Genomic DNA, 22131 nt, shown 5'->3' with positions numbered 1-22131 from the left:
CGTGCTCACCAGATGGTAGAGTTTTGTCATGACTGGCTCTCCCGAGGCCATCAGTAGTTCAAATGGAATGTTGTCTACTCCCGGGGCCTTGTTTTGACTCAGGTCTTTCAGTGCTCTGTCAAACTCTTCACGCAGTATCTTATCTCCCATTTCGTCTTCATCTACATCCTCTTCCATTTCCATAATATTGTCCTCAAGTACATCGCCCTTGTATAAACCCTCTATATACTCCTTCCACCTTTCTGCCTTCCCTTCTTTGCTTAGAACTGGGTTGCCATCTGAGCTCTTGATATTCATACAAGTGGTTCTCTTCTCTCCAAAGGTCTCTTTAATTTTCCTGTAGGCAGTATCTATCTTACCCCTAGTGAGACAAGCCTCTACATCCTTGCATTTGTCTTCTAGCCATCCCTGCTTAGCCATTTTGCACTTCCTGTCGATATCATTTTTGAGACGTTTGTATTCCTTTTTGCCTGCTTCATGTACTGCATTTTTATATTTTCTCCTTTCATCAATTAAATTCAATATTTCTTCTGTTACCCAAGGATTTCTATTAGCCCTCGTCTTTTTACCTACTTGATCCTCTGCTGCCTTCACTACTTCATCCCTCAGAGCTACCCATTCTTCTTCTACTGTATTTCTTTCCCCCATTCCTGTCAATTGTTCCCTTATGCTCTCCCTGAAACTCTGTACAACCTCTGGTTCTTTCAGTTTATCCAGGTCCCATCTCCTTAAAATCCCACCTTTTTGCAGTTTCTTCAGTTTCAATCTGCAGTTCATAACCAATAGATTGTGGTCAGAATCCACATCTGCCCCAGGAAATGTCTTACAATTTAAAACCTGGTTCCTAAATCTCTGTCTTACCATTATATAATCTATCTGATGCCTTTTAGTATCTCCAGGATTCTTCCAGGTATACAACCTTCTTTTATGATTCTTGAACCAAGTGTTGGCTATGATTAAGTTATGCTCTGTGCAAAATTCTACAAGGCGGCTTCCTCTTTCATTCCTTCCCCCCAATCCATATTCACCTACTATGTTTCCTTGTCTCCCTTTACCTACTGACGAATTCCAGTCACCCATGACATTTTCGTCTCCCTTCACTACCTGAATAATTTCTTTTATCTCGTCATACATTTCATCTATTTCTTCATCATCTGCAGAGGTAGTTGGCTTATAAACTTGTACTACTGTAGTAGGCATGGGCTTTGTGTCTATCTTAGCCACAACAATGCGTTCACTATGCTGTTTGTAGTAGCTTACCCGCACTCCTATTTTTTTATTCATTATTAAACCTACTCCTGCATTACCCCTATTTGATTTTGTATTTATAGCCCTGTAATCATCTGACCAAAAGTCTTGTTCCTCCTGCCACCGAACTTCACTAATTCCCACTATATCTAACTTTAACCTATCCATTTCCCTTTTTAAATTTTCTAACCTACCTGCCCGATTAAGGGATCTGACATTCCACGCTCCGATCCGTAGAACGCCAGTTTTCAAACATAGGGAGCATATTTGTAAGAGGTGTTCAGTCATTATTGGCTACTGTCAAACTCTGTGTACTTAACTGTTAACTGCAAATAGTTCAGATTATCATTTCTTACACTGTTGCTAAGTTTCTACCAGAATTTGGAAACTTGCATTTCGAAAGCTACTAAGTTGCAATTAAAGTTACTTCAGAGGAATATATTAAGCATCATCACAGCTACTGTCAAAAATAATGACTGTTACTCAATTGTAAATAAATTATGAACCCCATACATTTGGAAAGGAAACAACCATTAATATCAATAAATAATTAAATCCATTGTCTACAGCCTCTTCTACGTCAGTGCACCTCAGATGAACTGCTTCTTCATTTGCAATGAAAGTTGTTTTTCAAATTTTTTCTCCCCTAATTTGACCCTCATTGCCCTCAACATAATATCAGTGATACTGAAAATTCTATGAATGCAATGATAGGTATGCCTGTATTATATTTAATAAAGAGGTTCTTGACTGTGGAAAGCACCTTGAGCATCTGTATATCTGATGAAGAATTTAGGAAAAATTATTCAGGATCCTGTTGAGCACACGAGATAAGTATATTTTGTCTCTCAAAGCAAAAAAACCTCCCTCCACATTCTCAAGTACTTTTGCTTTGCCCTTGGCCGACACCCCTCCCCCTCCCTTCTAACCCCCCCACCCCCACCCTCATCTCCCCCCCAGGAGGGTCACAGTTCTTTTGTGAGTTCATGCATGACGCCCATGATGCCCCGACCTAATGCAGCCCATCTTTCCTTTCCGGGCTGCATTTCTGTTCCCATGCCTCTCCCGCCACTCCCTTGCTCCTTCCCCACTGCCTCCCACTTTCCCCCACCTTTGACCTTGCTATCCACCTGGTTTCCTGTGTTTCTTGCACTTTTGTTCCCTTTGCCATTTCTCTGTCATACTTCCTTTTTGGCGTTTTTGGTCCCTCTTTGGATTTTGACCTCCACTTCTAAATTTTTTGTCTGTAGTGTGAGTCATTTGGGGAAGAACTCCTTCCCTAGCGTCTGCAGTGTGGATTCCTCTCCCCTCTTCCTTCCGTGTTGTAGGTCCCCTCTGCTCCCCTAGGTCACCAGCATGTGTAGCCAGTCTGTGGTGTGGGGCTGTTATTTACCCTTCTGATACCTAAGGTGTTGCCTTACCACGTATGCCTTAGGAATCATTGCTTGTCATTCCAGAACATCAGAACTCCTGGCAATGGCCGCCGTTCCAGATGACCCTTGCTGTAACTGGGTAGTACCCATAGGGAAAGCACCTGATTGGAATGGATGGTATCAGGTCGAATGCTTTGTGCATGAAGTGTATCAAGCTCCAAAAATCTGGCCATTCTCCTACGGCTGTCCCCTTGAGGGTAGTGGATCATTGAATACTGCTTTATATGACCCTGTGGCCTTCCCTTCCCTGGCTACACACTGGGAGGAGGGCCAGGCTTGTCTGCTTGGGGTGAAAGATTTTCTCTACAACCTGGTCTGTACTAGGGCTATTGATAAAATATCAGTATTTACCCTAGAAAATATTGATGTATATTGGCAATAATTTCTTCCCTGCTATATTGATATCAAAATACAATAGGGAGCTCTGATATTTTTATTTTATATTTATTTTTTTCGCAATTTCCAGTAAATATTCGAAATAGTTCTTTTGAAATTGTAGTAGAATATGTTTTTACTTTCACTGTGTGAAGGAGTTGTACCACTTTCTGAGTAGTCTGATTGCACTTGGGGGGGGGGGGGGGGGGGGCTGTGAATGGAATAACTAGATTTCTGATCTGAAGAAATAGCACAGCAGTTGCATTAAAAAACAACTTGTAATGCAACTAGTGTGCTATTTTTTCACATCAGCATTGCTCAGTAACACTTGCTGAAAATGATAAACAAAAATATAAATGACAAGACTGCTCTTTGTGGTGGCTGGAGGCATGTGAGGTCAAAAGCTGACATAATCAGAACTCATTGCTAACAGCAGAAGCTGCAAAATTTAGCTTGACCACGCAATTATCCTACACCACCCACTCCATGAGGGTGGCCCTGTGTTCTGCCACATGTGTGTAAATTGCCACGACCGTCACTTTCCACGCTCAACAGATTGCCCAACTTATAAGAAATAAAAGAAGCTGTAAGAGTATAAGTCTCTGGATTGTTTCTTACACTGAGGCTCATCAGAAATTTGATGAACTTCATCCTGTGTTTATGAGTTTTACTTTTGCCTCTGTTACATCTTTTCCCCCTTCTCCCTCTTCCTTACCCCAGTCCCATCCTCCTCTCTTCTCCCTTGCCCCTTGCAGTTCCCACACCATTCCCTCTGGATGCCGCTACCCCTCCCCTGCCGAGAAAGTGCCCCCCTTCTTCGGCACCTGCAGAAAGTGTCCCCCTTCTTCAGCACCTGCAGAAAGTGGCCCCATTCTTTGGCAACGTATTGGTGATGGAGCTCTCTCCCAGGACCCCAGTCCTGGCGTGTCTCAGACCAGAGGTCTGCTACCCCAACTCGACCAAGGGGCACACAGTCTCTGTGCCCCAAGCTCACCCACTCTCTTTTGGTTCCAGATCTTGCAAAAGCCTGCTCTTCCTCTGTGCCCTGCTCTCCTCAATCTGTCAAAGAGAAGAAGAAGAAAAAGTGCCACGAACCAGGTCTCCGCGGTGCCCCCGGAGATGCCATCTTCCCCCTCACAACCTGAGTCTGACATCTTTTTTGTGGCTGTCACCCCATTGTCATTGGTGGTGATGGTGACCCAGCAACATGATTGGCTCCAGCCCATTTGCCTCCCATTTGGGTACACACTCCATGATTATTCAGTAGAACTGTAATAGATACTTCAGTCACCTAGTAGTGTGGCAATCCCTTATTGTCTTTTACTCGGCAGCTTTCGTCATTCTCCAGGGATCTCATTTTACTGATCCTCACTCACTGACCCTTTGTGGGTTCCATGCTTTTTTCAGAATGAGGTCGGCCCTTTGAGGGCTTCCGGTGGCATCTGCACATTGGTCGGTACAGATATTGTTAGTACATGGATCCCAGTGCATACACCATTGGAAGCAGGGTCCACTTGGACTCTGCCTTCATGGTTTGAGGTCTCTACATCTGCCATCCTAACTGCCCTCCTTCAGCAACTCCCCCTTGCTTTCCTCCTCCTTGGAAATTTTAATGCCTGTCACTCATTGTGGTGCAGTGCTTCTACATCTCATTGGCAGCTCCTCATTGACCAGTTTCTTATGGACCATGACCTGTGCCTTATTAATGGTGGTTCCCCTACTCGTTTTAGTGTGGCACATATAACATTTTCTGCCATTTGATCTTTCACTCTTTTCCTCTCCCCTTCTTCCTTCCTTACACTGGTTGCCACATATTGATCTCTGTAATGGGAACCACTTACCTTGATTCTCTCATTCCTTTCTGACCTCCCGTTGATCCAGTTACCCCAATGGGCTTTTCATCATGCTGATTGGCCTCTATATACCTCCCAAATCATGTTTCCACCTTATTTGTCTGGTTGTATTGATGAAGTCATCTGTGATCTGTCCAGTAAGATAATCTATGCTGCTGGCATTGCCATTCCCCACTTGACAGGCCCCATATGCCATCGGCCAGTTCCGTAGTGGAGCATATCCATTGCCACCACTATCCATGATTGTCGTTGTGCCTTGCAACATGTTAAGAGGCACCCGTCCACCTCCAGTATTATTATCTTTAAACATCTTCAGACCAGAGCCTGTTGCTTAAGCAAACAGAACAAATGGGTGTGTTGGGAATGCTTTGTATCCTCTGTAGGTTTTTCTGTTCTTCATCATGCACCCTCTGAGGTTGTCAGCGGCAGTCTGCCATTTTGGGTCTTAGCCTTCCAGGTGGCCTCTGTACAAATCCTTCAGTTCTCATGGAATACCTCACTACCTGTTTTGCAACGGCATTGGCGTCAGCCTCCAGTCCAACTGCCTTCCTCCTACTGAATTTGTTTTAGGGAATATGGATGTTTGCTCTAAATGAAAGTGAGAATTGAATATGTCAACTTTTTCAGGTGTATTGTTATAGATGTTTAGGATATTTCCTATTTAAATAAAACAAAATACTTAAAACTGACTTCAAGGAAAAGTCTTATCTGTACATGTTTTTTATGTTCACTGTGGAGCTCTGACTTCTTTGTACTCTTTTCCCACCAGCACACAGTTTGTGATGAAAGGAATAATTTTTTCCAGCCATTTTAGTGTAAGCTGCCCAAGGTATGCATGTCTCTGCTTCCTTCTCCATGTCTGAAAGATGTGGAAATGAATGTAAATCAGAGACTGCATGTTATTCATGTGAGATTAGTTGCATGACTGCGGTATACTCATTGTTGCATATATAACCTTCAAATAAAAATGTTATGAAAAAATGAACATGAATTAAATGCAATGACGGCACTAAAATTTATAATCGGACATCAGACACTTCCTGTATGCGTTTTAGAATATGATGCACAAGTGACAATAATTAATAAGTAGCAGACATATTGTCGACTTAGTGACATCAGGAAGAAACAGATAGAAAAATATGTGGAAGAACAAAATGCTAATGAGGCGCGGTGTGCAGCTTAGTTGTGAGAAGGAAATGTCACCGGAGGCAACATTGAATTCAAAGGTTTTCAGCAAGCGTAACACACTTATTGTTGAAAAGATTTAATTTTGAACCAAATATTGCTTTGTTTCCCAAAATAAAGACCCAATTTTACTGTCTTGAGATTCTCACTACATGCCGTAAAAAAATAATGACACTTTCATTACATTATTACGTATAAAAGTAACTTAGTTCCAACTAAAGTTACTGTATGGAAATAACACTGCCATTACCCTTGAAATATAACTGTTACTAGTAACGGCATTACAGGTAATGGTTTCTATGAAATGTCATTAAACTTTTCACATTTTAATTAAAAGTAGTCTCCAAGAATTCTTATGGGAGCAATCATTAACTGCACTCTTTGACTCAGTGACATGTGCACCATTGACATTCTCCTCAGTCTAACTTTCTATATCAAAAAAATTATATTGAACTTATTTTCTTTTCCTGAACTTATATTTGTGCAACAGGAAAGCTGTTCTTTTTTAGTGTCACTAGGCTGTGAACTAATGATTGCATCTGCGACTTTCTGATAGGAAAGTTGATCTCAGTTCATAGTGAAATATCTGAAATTAACATGTACACCATGCAGATTTCTGAATTCAGCTCGATCAAAGTTCATCATTTTCTGATCCATGATCAACATCTTTATACAATTCGCCATTAATGGATTAGATATGATAGAGATTGTTCAGTCCCAGTGGCCTGATTAATTGGAAAGCTTGCATGAAGCCTGCTGGCATATTCTGAGGCAATAAGGACAAGATGTAGCATTGTCCACAAATTATTGATCAGTTATTTTTGACCTGTCAGTGAATATTTAAATGACGTTTTGCCATGGCATTTGCATGGTTGTCATGAATATGGTGTTAATGTTCAGCATTTCATATTTGAGGATCAGATGAATACTGTACAAAAAGAGTAGCCCAGGAAAATGGCATTCGAAAGTGTTGATGTTTCTGATTAGCAGCATAGGAGGGAAACATTTATTTTACAGCAGTACACTTTTGTTTCAGTGGATAAATGATAATTGCTCTGGAGGTACTCCCGGGACTCTAGAGTATGGCTTCTCCACAACGTGAATTGACCTGCCAGAAACTTGCAATGAATGTGAGGTAGCATTCCTGCTGCAGAGCATTGTTTGAGGCAGGCTGTGTGTTAAAACAGGTATGGGCTGCCATACAGAGAATGTTTCTCATTTGTTCTGGCCCTGACAGATGACAATATGATGTGGGTATACCATTTCAGCCATAAGCTGTATCTTAATTTCAGGAACTGCACAGTTTAAATTACTGACACTGTATGGTCACCTAACGTCATCCTTAGAACAAGGTACTTTACACATTTCTTAGTAAATGCCAGTACTCTGAATTTGAAGGGCAATACTGTTTGTCTGTTTTTTAAGCCAGCTATCAGTGTGAATGGAAGTATACACCATCTGCATATTGTGGTACAAGGGCTATTCATAAAGTAACCTCAGGTTAGCTATAAAAAATAAAGAAATGCTTGTAGGTTCATGCTGCTCTTGTGGTTGAATAAGGGAACATCGGAGATCATATTGTTTCATTCAGCTGACTCTGTTACAACAAAGATAAAAAGTCAGTTGTCAACTGCACAAGAAAAATCTTATTTGGTTCACTTTATCAGTTTCAACAGTTTAAACACTCATCATCATAAATTAAATGGGGCTAAAATCTTTCGTAAGCCTGTGTCAAAATGATAATCAGACTGTAGTGACCTACAAAGGATTGGCGCGCACACACACACACACACACACCCTCGTTAAAAATCTCAGGCCCCTCACAAGGACTAACACCTCAATCCATTGAATTCTTACCCCACCCAAACCACGGACCCCCACCTTTTATCTTCTACATAAGATCCTGAAACCCAATCACCCTGGTCGTCCCATAACTGCTGGCTTCAAAGCACGCACTGAATGTATATCTGCCATAGTTGATCAACACCTGCAACTTGTGCACAAGTATTTTCCTCCTGTATTAAAGATACCAACCATTTTCTAGATCATCTGGAATGTTTTTCCAATCCACTACCACCACACACGTTTGTCACCACTGATGCCTCCTCCCACTACACTAACATCCCCATGTATATGGTCTGTCTGCTGTTCCTCAGTCAGCGCCTCTTACAACATCCTTCCTGCTTACCTTGATCAACTTTATACGTATCAACTACTACTTTACCTTTGAGGGGCAAACATGCAAACAGATTAGGGACACAGCCATGGGAACCAGGATGACTCCTTCCTATGCCAGCCTTTCCATGGGTCGCTTAGAGGGGGCTTTCTTGGGTCCATAACCTTCCAGTCCCTGGTTTGGTTTAGATACATTGATGATGTCTTTGACAGGTGTACTCATGGTGAGGCTGACCTGTTAAATTCTTGGAATTTCTAAATACATTCTCCCAGTTAAATTTCACATAGTCATATTCTGAGTCCCATGCCATTTTTCTTAACGTTGATCTCATCCCCGCCAAAGGTCAGCTACACACTTCTGTTCACATTAAACCTACTAACAAACAGCAGTACTTACATTTTGATAGGTGTCATCTTTTCCATGTCAGATGTTCTCATCCATACAGCCTCGGTATTCAAGGCAAACATATGTGTTCAGATTCACACTCTTTACAGCAATACACCACCATTGTCGCCCAGCCTTCAATGGAAGTAACTACCCCACCAGCCTAGCTCAAAAGCAGATTTCCCAGGTCATCACAGCCAATCCTGATACTGCTGATCCTTCCAAAAAACAACCTAGGAGTACACCACATGTCACTCAGTATCATCCTAGTCTTCAATGTATTAATCAGCTACTTCAACCAGATTATGACTTTCTAAAGTCACTGCCTGAATTGAGTTCCATTCTGTCTGACATTTTGCCCACCACGCTTAGAATAGCTTTTCATCATCCTCCCAATCTCTGAAATATCCTTGTACCCTGTGCTCCTTCTGCACCCATTTCCTGACCCTATGGCTCCTACCATTGTGACTGCCCGCTGTAAGACTTGCTCTATGGACCCTCCTACTACCACCTATACCAGTCGTCTAACTAGTGAAACACATACTATCAAAGGGAGAGCCACATGTGAAACAACACACGTTCTATACCAACTGTTATGTAAGCATTGTTCGACCTTTTTCATTGGCATGACTACTGTGAAGTTATCAGGATGAAAGGGCATAGGCAGAAGATGTGTATCAGCAACACACACTATCCTGTTGCAGAGCATGCTCTGCAACATGACAATCATGACATCGGTGCCTCTTTCACCATACGTGCCACCTGGATTCTTTCCCCAGACACCAGTTCCTCAGAACTCAGAAGGTAGTAACTGATGCTGTAACATGGTCTTGGTTCTTGCCACCCACCTGGCCTTCATTTACATTAATTTATTTGGTCTCAGCATTTCTTTACAGTAACTGTTCCTTTCTTCAGTCCCTTTCAGTTTTCTACATCTTTTCTACATCTGACCTATCTTCTTTTTTGCTGTCCTCCTCCCTCCTCTTATCACGTACTATGCACTTAGCTTTACACTTGTATTAATTCACGCACAATATTTTAGCAGTGATCTTTGTCTTGCACATTAGCCTATCTTCCACATTTAAGCTCTCAGGTTTTCAAATGTTGTCTGGTGCAGTCTCCAACAGTCAGTCATTCCTTCTCATTCTGTCTGGTAAGCATCTCCTGACCCTTGGTTTTGGGTGACTTATCCGAACTCTGCCCCTTTCCCTTAATCTCACCAGTCCTTTTCCTCCATCTCTCTTCCTCCCCCTTCAAGCCTTCTGCCAGAAAAAGGAGCTGCTGGTTCCAAAAGTTGGCAACCTTAATAGCACTACTTGGTGAGTAGATTTTCTATATATATCCAATTACATTGTACATAAAGCAACTATGTTAAAAACAAATGAACTAAGATTGAACAGCAGAAATAAAACAAGTTTGTTAAAACAAATGTAAAGTAGTTAAGCTTGAAAGACACACCATACCTTTTTCTACGTAATCAACTATATAGAGGGAAATTGCTAAAAATATATATGATGAGTAGCAAACAATGAACTGTCAAATCGCAAGTTGTACATTGTATGTGCGACAAAAGTCAGTCAACATGCTGGTAACATAACGGGCATTGAATACACCTAACTACAAAGTGGGAATGCTAGTGTACATATAAACTGTAATAGCAATGGGGGTGCATAGAATGTAATTCTCCGTGATGCAGTCAAATTAAATTGTTTGAGAATTGACAGAGGATTGGGCAACTGTGCCCACAGAATTTTCCATCTGGTGTGTGACAGTATTCTGACATGGCCATATTTTCTGTTTTTAACCAGTTTTATTTCTGCCATATGACTTACGTAAGTGCTACAACTGAACAAGGCACAGAGTGACCCTGAAGCATTTCCTTTGTATTATTTCAAGAATCGCTTGATGCTCACATTCATGTGTTTCTATCTGAGATAATTTTTCTCTGTGGGCTGCTGTTTAAAAATCTTGAAATGCTGATCTTGGAGCAACAGCCTAAGAACGTCATATATTAGGCTATGTATTGTAGAGATAGTGAACAGTTTTCCTTGAAATGCTTGTAGAAGCTGCTCTCCCCAGTGCATCTATGAGCCAGTCATATGTCATATGGCTAATTAATTTGTGAGGGAAAGTGTTATTTTCCTCTCTTACTTGTGTCAATTGTATTCCCAGTCAGGTCTATAAATCTTTTATTTGCAGGCTCCCAACTGTCTAGAGCAGAGAAGGTGTGTCACAGTGATCAGGATGGGATAGTAATTGGGCCCTGTTGTGTTTTTCAGGACACACCAGATGCACATGAGAGCAAATGGAAATAGGAACAGCTGAGTTTGTTTGGTAATGCGAAGAACCATCTTGGTTGAAGAAATTCAAGCTTTAGGTCTTCCATTAATGAAAGACTACACCATTTTGATCTGTTGCCTAACATCCCCATACTGTTGGAGGAGCATTATCATTAAATTACGCAAGATTGCTGGATCCATGAAAGTGTTTTTTCCTGTGCATAATTCTTTATACAAAAATGATATTTATGCATGAAAAGTTTATGTGCTGCACACTGTTAAAATTCTGTAGGTCGTAATTTCAGTAAGCTATGAGGAATTTCTGTTTATTGTATTACTAAACACATATAAGTTATAGAATTTGCTTCACCAAAGAAAAAGTTTTGAATTTACTGTACCACTGTTTCATAGTAAATACATTTTCTTATATTTGCAGAATAAGTATTTATCAAAACAGAGCCATAATCCAGCACTGTTATATCTGGCTAGTCACAAATAACTCACACTAATTTCTGGTTATTTGCTAACAAAGTTCTTTTATATAACCTGGAAACGCATGATTCAATTTTCTATCTGGCTACATGCTTTCTACTCTTTTTCTTAATCTAAGTTAAATTTTAGTTTGTAATTACTCAGATATCTAAATGTAAATCCTGTTTTTCTCACTCCAACTTTTGTAATTATTATAGCTTTCTTATAGCCTTTCTTTTCATGGGAAGAGAAAGATATTATTTTTGTTATTTGTATTCTTTCTGGATAATAGTAGGTCAAACTGAAAAACAGAAGTTAATTATATTTTAGTGCTACTAATGCACATATAAATTTGTCTTTCCAGGCACACACTCATTGCTTCCAAGCTCCGCTATGTTCCCCAGTGGTAGTAACTTGACATTTTCTAACACAGTCTTTTATTGCCATCACTACTGTAGCCCAATCACTTACAGGTTTCAGTAACAAATCTTGTGCATTTCAAGTGTTAGCATCTATCTAACACTAATGATTTGTGGATATTTGAAGCAGCATTTACGTTAAGTTGAAATTAGTGCTTTTCCTAGTTATTCTATAGTTCCACAGTACCACTGGTGAAAGAGGTAATTTGATGATTTCTAGGTTGTGTTTAGTATTAATGGTATCATGTAATGGTTCAAATGGTCCGGTAAACAACAATAGTGACCTCTGTTACACCATCAAACTCTGAAGTTTATACCACATGCTTATAGTTAAACTTTCCTTATTTAACACATTACAACATGGAAACTAATTACCATACAGGTACCAAACTTGGTAGCATTAATGTCCAAAGTACGGGGTGCATGATTTCCATGTGTCACAGTGTCACCATCTAGTTCTAACAATGGCCACCACATGCCATGATCAGTCACTGTGATTCGTAGTCACAAAACACACCCTGACCAGTTGCAGTTCAGTTGTTGGAGTGTCAACATGAGCTTGGACAAAAGGAGCAGGGCATTATTGGTGAAGCTCTATTATCAAAACAACAGTAATGCTGAGACTGCACTTCAAGAATATCGTTGGCTGAAAGGATTATGGAAGGGACCTCTTTCTCCACCTGCTGTGCAGAGTATGAAGGAGAAGTTCAAATCAACTGGAGAACTGGATGTCACTCCAGGGAGAGGCCGGTAACCGGTTGCACCATAGGTGGTTGATGAAATCACTCTTGCTATGGCAGACAATGCTGCATGAAATTACTGATCGTTAGGCAGTGCACATGGTGTGTTCACGACAGTTGAACATCCCATGGTCCAGTGTATGGAAGGTGCTTTGAACTATTGTCAAAGAGTACCTGTACAAGATCCATATCATACAGCAGCTTGCACCACAGGATGCACAATGACTTGTTAACTTCGCTCTCCACTTTCTCACAAGGATTGAAGTTGACGAGTGCTGGCCATGTACCATCCTATGGACAGCCAAAGCTCATTTTTCTCTGACGGGTGAGGTGAACATACAGAATTGCCGTGTGTGGGGATCTTCTATGGCGAACCTGTCACAGTGTGGTGAGGCTTGTGTCACAGTATGGTGTGGCTTGACAGCTACATTCATCATTGGTCCATTCTTCTTTGAACAAATTGGTGCCCAAGGACCAAAAACGTGTAGTGTAACTGGCCAGTGTTACTGCAATATACTTCACCAGCATGTTGTACCCGCCCTACAGGAAAGAGAGACACATTGAACTCAATGTTTTTCATGCATAACACATTGCTCATGAAGTTCACCTGTTTCTCTGAAACACTTTTGGAAATGATTGAATTATCAGCCAATCATTTCCAAATACTTGGCCGGCATGATCACCTGATCTCACTCCCTATGATTTCTGATTGTGGAGCTACCTGAAGGACAGTGTTTACCAGGAGAATGTTTACACATACACTAATCTGAAGTGCAGCATAACAAGAGAGGCAGCCAGCATACCTATGGACATGCTTCGTTCTGCTGTACAGAATGCAGGCCTGCGCTTGCAGACTCTCTTGGACACTGATGGATGCTATACCGTTTGTAGCAGTAATGGTACCAGTATGTAATGGTATGATGTACTGTAGCAGCCCATTAAAAGTGTTGAAATTTAATTGGTTCTGCATTATTTCTCTTCCCCATGTCCTTGACATTAATGCTTCCAAGTTTAGTTGTCATACGGTAATTAGTTTCCCTGTTATAGTGTGTTAAGTAGGGAAAGTTTACTTGTAACTACTCGGTGCTTTCTCAGCACTCAATTCGACCACCCTGCTGTTCTTTCCACACAAAAAAGAAACAGTAACTTCTCTCATTGTAGAAGGGTCTGCCAGTGCATAGCTGCCTTAAACTGGATAACGATTAAAAATACTACCCACCAAAAACTATTCCCTTTCAAACAGCTGTATCAGTGGTTCGAGACATTATTGATTCAATGATCACTCTAGTTTTACTCAACTGATAATTTCTTTATCTGTTTGTCCTATACTATGGTAGTGAAAGTCAGATCACTGTGTTCTGAAAACTGTGGACATTTCATCAAAAAACCCTTATAGTTGAAATTGATCTATAGACACAGAAGATAATACTTGAATGTTCTTCACAGAATCAGGGAGGAAAGGAATATATGGAAAACACAGACAAGAAGAAGGGAAAGGGTGATAGGACATCTGTTAAGACATCATGGAATAACTTCCATGGTACTAAAGGGAGTTGAAAAAGGTAAAAACTGTAGAGGATGACAGAGATTGGAATACACCCAGCAAGCAATTGAGGATGTAGATTGCAAGTGCTACTTTGAGGTGAGAGGTCGACACATGAGAGGAATTTATGATGGGCTGCATCAAACAAGTCAGAAAACTGATGACCCAAAAAATAAATAAATAAAATAAAATAAAATAAAGTGCTAGTGGTGGTGGTAGTGGTGGTGGTGGTGGTGGTGGTAGTAGTAGTAGTAGTAGTAGTAGTACTACAACTGTACCAGTATTTTCAATTGTGAACAATTTACAGAACAGTTGTGGATGTCCCACTAGCAAGACTTTACATATCTGACTCACCTATTCTAGTGGAATCCCAGTCCAAACATCAGCTGACAAAAACAAAAGTCCTCTGTAACACCTAAACAACAAAGGGACAGTGCTATTAACATTTTTAATAATAATCATATTGTATGTAGTTGCTGTTTGTGCTTCAAAGGTTATTAGTATTTGAAGTGGTGTGACTATTACACTTGTGACAGTAAGTACTCAATTTTGGCCTGGCATGCACTTTGTAGTTGACTGTGTTCATTCCCTTCTTGTCAGAGTGTTTACTCATCTGTGTTCATTTGTGGCAATCTGTCTAATGGCACCCACTCAACTTATATCCAATCTACAAATTTAGTGTGAAGTTGGTCTCTTGAGACCACAAAAACACTTAAGAAATCAGGCAGAAATAAAGTTTTGCATATTTTGCTGAAGCAAAAATTATTTTTTTTTTACTAATTTTTAAACATTGATTTTCAGCATGTCTCGTGCGATGACTTTCTGGGTGTTGGCGGAATGTCTTGGTCCCCTAATGGCTCAACATTATGTTTGTGGGACAACGAGCTCCACCAGTGTTCTGTAAAACTGTTTTGCATGGAAACTGGGTCATGGATAGGCCAATATAAGCACAATTGTCTTGGTGCCAAAGTAGTTGCATGGTCACCATCAGGACAGCTTCTTGCCATTGGCTGCTGGGATGGCACTGTAAGTATTATATAATAGCTGTTCCAAAAATTAATGTGTGGTTACTTCTAAGATAGCTACCCCTGATGTCTATTGGTTAAGGCTGTTTATGAAAAGGAAAGTTGCTGCTCACCATATACGAGGGTAGTTTGAAAATTTCTCGGAATCACCTCAAGAGGTCAGCACTATCGCAACGAATTGTTCACGTAATATTCATTGGACTGTTGCCTGTAAACAAGTGCCACATCAGTGCTCTTGGAAGAGAGCTGTGGCGGTGACATGGCTCTGTTGTTGTTCCCACTTAGTGAATTGCGAAGATGGGAAAAATAGAGATTTGAGCAGTTATTAAGTACTTTGTAAAGAAAGGTATGAAAGCAAAGTACATTCATGCCGATTTCCAGAATACACGGGAGACTTTGCTCCTTCATATTCAACTGTTGAGTGGACAAACAAATTTAAATTTGGTCAAGAGAGCTTAGATGATGATCCGCTCAGTGGTCGGCCAAGATGTGTCACTACTCCATAAATCGTTGCAAAGGTGCGCAAAATGGTCATGGAGGATTGCCAATGGAAAGTGCATAAATTGCTCATGCTTGCTAGATGTAATCTGAAAGGGTATATCACATTTTAACTGAAGAATTGGAAATGAAAACATTATCTGCAAGATGGGTGACACGACTCTTGATGCTGGATCAAAAACGCATGCGAATGGACATATCAGAACAATGTTTGACCCATTTTAGGAGAAACAAACAAGATGTTTTGTGCCGGTTTGTGACCACAAATGAAACTTGGGTGCACCACTATACCCCAGAGACAAAACAACAGTCAAAGCAGTAGAAACATGCAGATTCTCTGCCACCAAAGAAAGCAAAGACAATTCCTTTAGTGGGAAAGGCCATGACATCCTGGACAAATTGCAACAAAAGATATACAAAAAAAGGCCAGGTTTATCAAGGGAGAAATTCATCTTTCCTCAAGACTGTGCGTGCCCGCACACGTGCTGTCACCCTGGCAAAATTACATGAACTAAGGTATGAATTGTTGCCACACCTGCCTTATTCACCTAATATGGCTCTGTCAGACTTCCATCTCTTCCCAGAACTGAATTTTTTTTTTTTTTTGGTGGATGAAGATTCACTTCAAATGAAGAATTGGTAGTCAAAGTTGACAACTATTTTGCAGGCCTGGAGGAAACTCATTTTCGAGATGAGATCAAGGCACTGGAACATCATTGGACCAAATGCATTAATTGACAAGGAGACTACATTGAAAAATAAAAAAAGTTTCAGTGATGTAAGTACTTTTTTTTCTATTCCATTCTCAGAACTTTTCAAACCACCCTCGTAGCAGAGATGCTAAGTTGCAGATAGGCACAACAAATAGACTGTCACAATATAAGCTCACACACACACACACACACACACACACACACACACACACACACGAGACTGCAGCCTCTGGCAGCTGAAGCCGCACAGTGGATATGGATATGGGGCTTACAGGGGCCGAGCTTAACAGGTAATAGAGTCGTGAAGATGAGAGACAGCCACAGGCCTTTCACATGTAAGTCTAGCACTCTACTTGTAGTCTTTCTTAGTTGCTCTAAATCACAACATAGTGCTTCAGCAAAGTAGTGAATTCCTTCCTCTTTCATTTTCAAAACTAAATTCTTAATCTCTCCAATAAACTTATTGTCAAGACAATAGCAGTTTATAGCAAGAATGGAGGACAATGTGGTCTTTGGAAATACAATTAATCTTACGGATCATAATGTACATAAAAAGGCAGAATAAAAGGAAATTTATTCAGAATTTAAACTATAATACAAAAAATAATGGAGTAGTAAATGGGTATAGGAAAGGGATGAAGGAGTAATACGATTATAATAAAAATATTAGGGAAGGGAAGGAGAGTTTTGGAAGTGGCGAATGATCAATATTTTATAATTTTCGTTTTGCACTCAAAAGAGGAACATTATTCTACAACTCAAGTGTTTTTCAATAAGTGTTATACATTACCAAAATACATTAGTTAGATTTGATTGTTATTAAATGTGTCCAAAGGAAAATGCACTCAAGAAAACTACAAAATTGACACACATTTTCTGGCCAATAGTAACCTTCAGGAGAAAAACTAGAATGTGATTTTCACTCTGCAGTGAAGTGTGCGCTGATATGAAACTTCCTGGCAGATTAAAACTATGATGGTGGAGCACTGGCCCGCGAAAGGCAAAGGTCCCGAGTTCAAGTCAAGGTCCGGCACACAGTTTTAATCTATTTGCTTTTACACATAGAAAAGTATGTATATTATTACTAACAGACTAACCCAACTCATGGTTTATGCTGCCAGTTGCAGGTTGCCTGCCTAACAGCTTCCAGGAGTAACAGAAATTTGATTTTCAGTATTTCATATACTTATTGACTGAATTTAAATATTTAAAATGCTGCCATGATCTACCAATTAGCAGGTGTAATCTTACATTAAAGGTTTAGCAAAATAAAAGTATTACAGTTGGAAGCTGCGTATATGTCTTGAAGCGATGTAACTGACAGCATGTAAATTACACTGACCATATTCTTCCAGTATTTGAGAATGACACCACTTAGTGACTTCCAACCAACTTTAAACATCTTCCAGTAATTTTTGGGTTTGTAGCTGGATCCCATCAACATTCTGCCATGGTACTCTGGCCCAGAGACATCCGGCCATCCCCAGGTGCATAGACAAATTACTGAAGAGACCTGATGCAGTCATCGTAATTAGAGCAAATTCTGCGCATGCGAATCATACTGGCACTTTACAGTGCATGCGTTAGGAAGTGACATACGTGAGGCAGCCAAGTAGTGTGTGCTTCCCTCAGTGATGAAGTGAGTATAGTGAGCATGTCAATTCCATTGTGACCGCATAATGTTAATAATAGGATTCCAGTTTTTATCCAGCTGAAAGCCGTTATCACTATTCATTAAATTATCAGCAAGACATATTTCCACGTATTCTTTAATTACAGAGTCCCAGAAGCTGGAAACCTGTGCTAAAGCTTTGGTATTATTGTATTCCATTCAATGTCCCATGGAAATGCAGTGTTCTGCCACTGCTGATTTTAAAGGTTGTTGCAGATGGGTGTGTCTTTCATGTTCTACACAGCATTCCTGGACCATTTACGTCATCTGACCTACATATGCAGAGCCACACTCACACGGAATTTTATAAACTTCTGCCTTTCTCAATTGTAAATCTTCTTTAACGGATCTGACTAAAGCCCTGCTCTTTGCTGGTGGATGGAAGATGCCATTAATGTTATTCTTTAAGCAATCTGCCTATTTTAGAAGAAACGTTCCTGGCTATGGAAGGAACACAGTAGATTTATAGTCGTCATCAAGTCTCCTCTCTTCTTGTAATTGTTATTGTACATAACCTTCCATATTTGATGTGACGTATAGCCATTCTCTTTAAAAACCTTCTCCAGATACACTAATTCTTCGTGAAGGCTATCAGCATTCGATATTACATGCATCCAATGAATTAAAGTGCTGAGAACGCAGGCTGATGGCAGCTGGTGTACACCGAATGTCCCAAAGACCCATCATTCTTTGGGTGTACTAACACGTCTAGAAAGGGCCAAGTCCCATCTTTCTCAGTCTCCATTGTAAACTTGATGTTCTCATATAAAGAGTTTAAATGACAAAGGAATTTTTCCAGTTCTTGTCTGCCATGTGGCCATACAACCAAAGTATCATCTATGTAACCCCAGAAAACTGTAGGCTTTAAGACAGCAGACTCAAGAGCATTCTCCTTAAAGTCTTCCATTAAAAGATTGGCCACCACATGGGACAAAGGACTCCCCATGGCAATTGTCATGTTCAAGAAAAGACATAAAATCATCACTGACCAATTTACCAATAAGATGTAGAGTGTCAAATAAAGGCACTTTGGTAAAAAGTGGGACCACTTCAAAGCTAACTAGTAAATCCGAGCTGCTCAGCTTAACGGTCTTCAAAAGATTGATAAAATCCTTGGAATTACGTATATAGTGGCAGCACTTACCCACATAGGGCTTGAGTAAGGAAGTCAGATGTTTTGCGGTCGAATAAGTGGAGGCACCAATATTACTCAGTATCAATCGTAGTGAACCCCATCCTTGTGGATATTGGGCAGCCCATACAGTCTTGGTAGAACAGTATTGTGTGGCCTCAGCCCCTTTATAGCTTGTTCAGAAAAAGAACTATCATTGAAAAGAGTAACAGTTTCTCTGGAAATATGGCTTGTTGGGTCCTTATCAATTTTGTGGTACATAGAATCACTTATTTGACTATATATCTTCTTGTTGTTGTCTTCCCTTGTCAAAATGACCATGCACAATTATAATAGCAAGAAGCAATGCTCTGAGAAGACTGATGATGACTATAAATCTCCTACATTCCTCCCACATGCTGGGATCGCGTCTTCTAGAATAGGCAGATTGCTTAGGAAGAATAATATTAATGTCATTTTCCATCCACCAACAGAGAGCAGGGCCTTAGTCGGATCCGTTAAAGACGATTGACAATTGAGGAAGGTGGGTGTTTATAAAGTTCCTTGTGAGAGTGGCTCTGCATATGTATGAATGACATGCATCTGTATGCATGACACGAACAGTCTAGGAACGCTGTTTAAAACATGAAAGACACACCCATCTGCAGCAACCTTTAAAATCAGCAGTGGCATAACATTGCATTTCCATGGGACATTCAATGGAATACAATAGTACCAAAGTTTTAGCACTGGTTTCCAGCTTCTGGGACTCTGTAATTAAAGAATACATGGAAATATGTCTTGCTGATAATTTAATGAATCATGATAACAGCTTTCAGCTGGATAAAAATTGGAATCCCATTTTAAAATTATGCGGTGACAACGGAATCGACATGCTCAGTCAATACTCGGCAATTAGTTTGTTCTTACTTAACCACTTTGGGCAGCACACACATCTTGGCTGCCTAGCACATGTCGCATCCTAACGCATGCACCATAAACCGTCAGTACGATTCGCATGTGTGGAATTCGCTATAAATACCATGACTGCATCAGGTCTCTTCAGTAATTCGTCTACTCACCTGAGGATGGCTGGACGTTTCTGGGCCAAAATATCGTGGCAGAATGTTGATGGGATCTGGCTGCAAACCTGAAAATTACTGGAAGGAGAAATATGCCAGGAAATTTTCAGAAGTCACAACTTTAAACATAATTCAAATCATTACAAAACTTTTTATTGCGGACACTCCCCACAAAATTATGTAGGAAAAATGTTTCTCCTTAAATTTTTGCTGTTCTTGCAGTAAAACTTCAGTGTCAACATGATGTTTTAATTTATTACTTTTTTGCTAGATAACTCTATTCACAAGACTTTAGCAGTCAGTATCGATATGTAACACTGAATATATCTGCAAAATTATACCACTGTACAAGATGTAGTTCAGGAGATATGATGTCATAAACACTGAGATGTGTGAAAAACTAGCTTTTGCTTAAAATGGAACATAAATTGCCCAGACTACATTTATACATTGTTTCATAATGAGAGCACTTAGTGACTTCTGACAAACTTAAAAACATAATTTCAAATCTTTTCTAAACTTTTTCTCTCTTATATGCTAAATGTCAAATACCTAACTCATTAACTTATTAGTAATGTAATAGTATGTTTCAAGGTCTTTCATAAATGGGAGTTAGATTCTTTAAAGACTCAGGGGGTTACTGATACTACACTATATTAGAGAATGAGATAGTTCAGGAAGGAATAAAAAAGGAAGGGCTGACCATTAAGATCTTAAGATGAGAGGGACTGTGTCATGAAGAGAAGTGGAGAGAAGAATGAAGGGGAAGGCTTCAGAGAGCATAGGAAGTCAAAGGTAGTACATTGGTAAGGACTGTACCAGCTTCAGTCCAAATGATTCCAGTCAGTTTTTCAGTGTTTTTGGAAATTTGACCTCTAGGAGGTGAAATGGGAGATGAAAGTTTTTATGAAAACATTTTATTATGAAAGCCTTACTGAAGCTAAATCTCTGAAAATTTGTATTTGGCTTTTCAGCTAGAAATAAAAAATGTGTTTTTATTTGGAAAATTCAACCTTTAAGGGGGTGAAATAAGGGATCAAATTTTATATGAAACTATTTCATTAAATTAAAACATTTTTAAAGCTAAATCTATGAAAATTTGTATTTGACGTATAAAGAAATATGTGTTAGGGGATGAAAGTTTCCATGGCAATATCACCACAAGAACTCAAAAGGCAAGATTAACACAGACCTCAGACTTCAGCTACCAGAATCGGATTTGATTGGAAGTACCTTTGGAAAAGACCATGGTTCTATGGCCTTAATCAAAACGAAAAGTACAGATGATGTTGTCATTTGTGAACAACATAAAAATTCAATTTAAAAAAATTTGTGCCGATCATATAATCTGCTTGAGGAAAGCAACGGTGCTAAGTTACATAACCATACTCCTCTACTAATACCATTGTTTATATTTAACCCCAATTTTCCACTAAAACAACAAAAATATCATCATCATCATCATCATCAGTGTATTGATAAAATTAAAACAACAAATTTCTGGCTTCTACTAATCTTCAGGAGGCAGAACATTTAGCATTGTCAACTGACTTATCTTAACCCTAGGACTCACTCTGCTAAAATTTCCCTAGTACTCCATCTGGGGTCATACATGACCCCAATCAATATATAATTGACTGTGCGTACTAATCATTCAGAGAACAACGTACTGTCATTTAATACTGTTTGTTTACATTTTATTTATTATTTAGACATATTTCACAGCTTTTTTAACAGGTATGTACATAGTAGAATTAAATTACATATGGCAGAGTAATTACATATCAGAAGTTACAGTATTACTCTGTCATAATTTGTTTCACTCATAAATGTTTCACAATGGCTTCAAATTTACAGAAAATGTGATGAACAACTCAACAGGAAACATAATTCTAACCGGAATCCGTACCATAGTCATTTGCAC

The 22131-nt window shown here is 39.7% G+C and overlaps 1 protein-coding gene across 1 annotated transcript in view; it reads left to right on the top strand.

Moving 5' to 3' along the window:
- The window catches only part of LOC126100373 (WD repeat-containing protein WRAP73-like), an 85541-nt gene that overhangs the window by 28075 nt on the left and 35335 nt on the right, over positions 1-22131 (top strand). Inside the window, exon 4 of the mRNA XM_049910982.1 lies at positions 14908-15132. Coding sequence (XP_049766939.1) covers positions 14908-15132 — 225 coding nt within the window. The remainder of the gene's footprint in view (positions 1-14907; positions 15133-22131) is intronic.

Source organism: Schistocerca cancellata, chromosome 9 (assembly GCF_023864275.1).
Source record: "Schistocerca cancellata isolate TAMUIC-IGC-003103 chromosome 9, iqSchCanc2.1, whole genome shotgun sequence".
Classification (NCBI taxonomy): Eukaryota; Metazoa; Arthropoda; class Insecta; order Orthoptera; family Acrididae; genus Schistocerca; species Schistocerca cancellata.
Note: the sequence above shows the minus strand (reverse complement) of the source record. Positions and strands in the feature narration are given on the sequence as shown.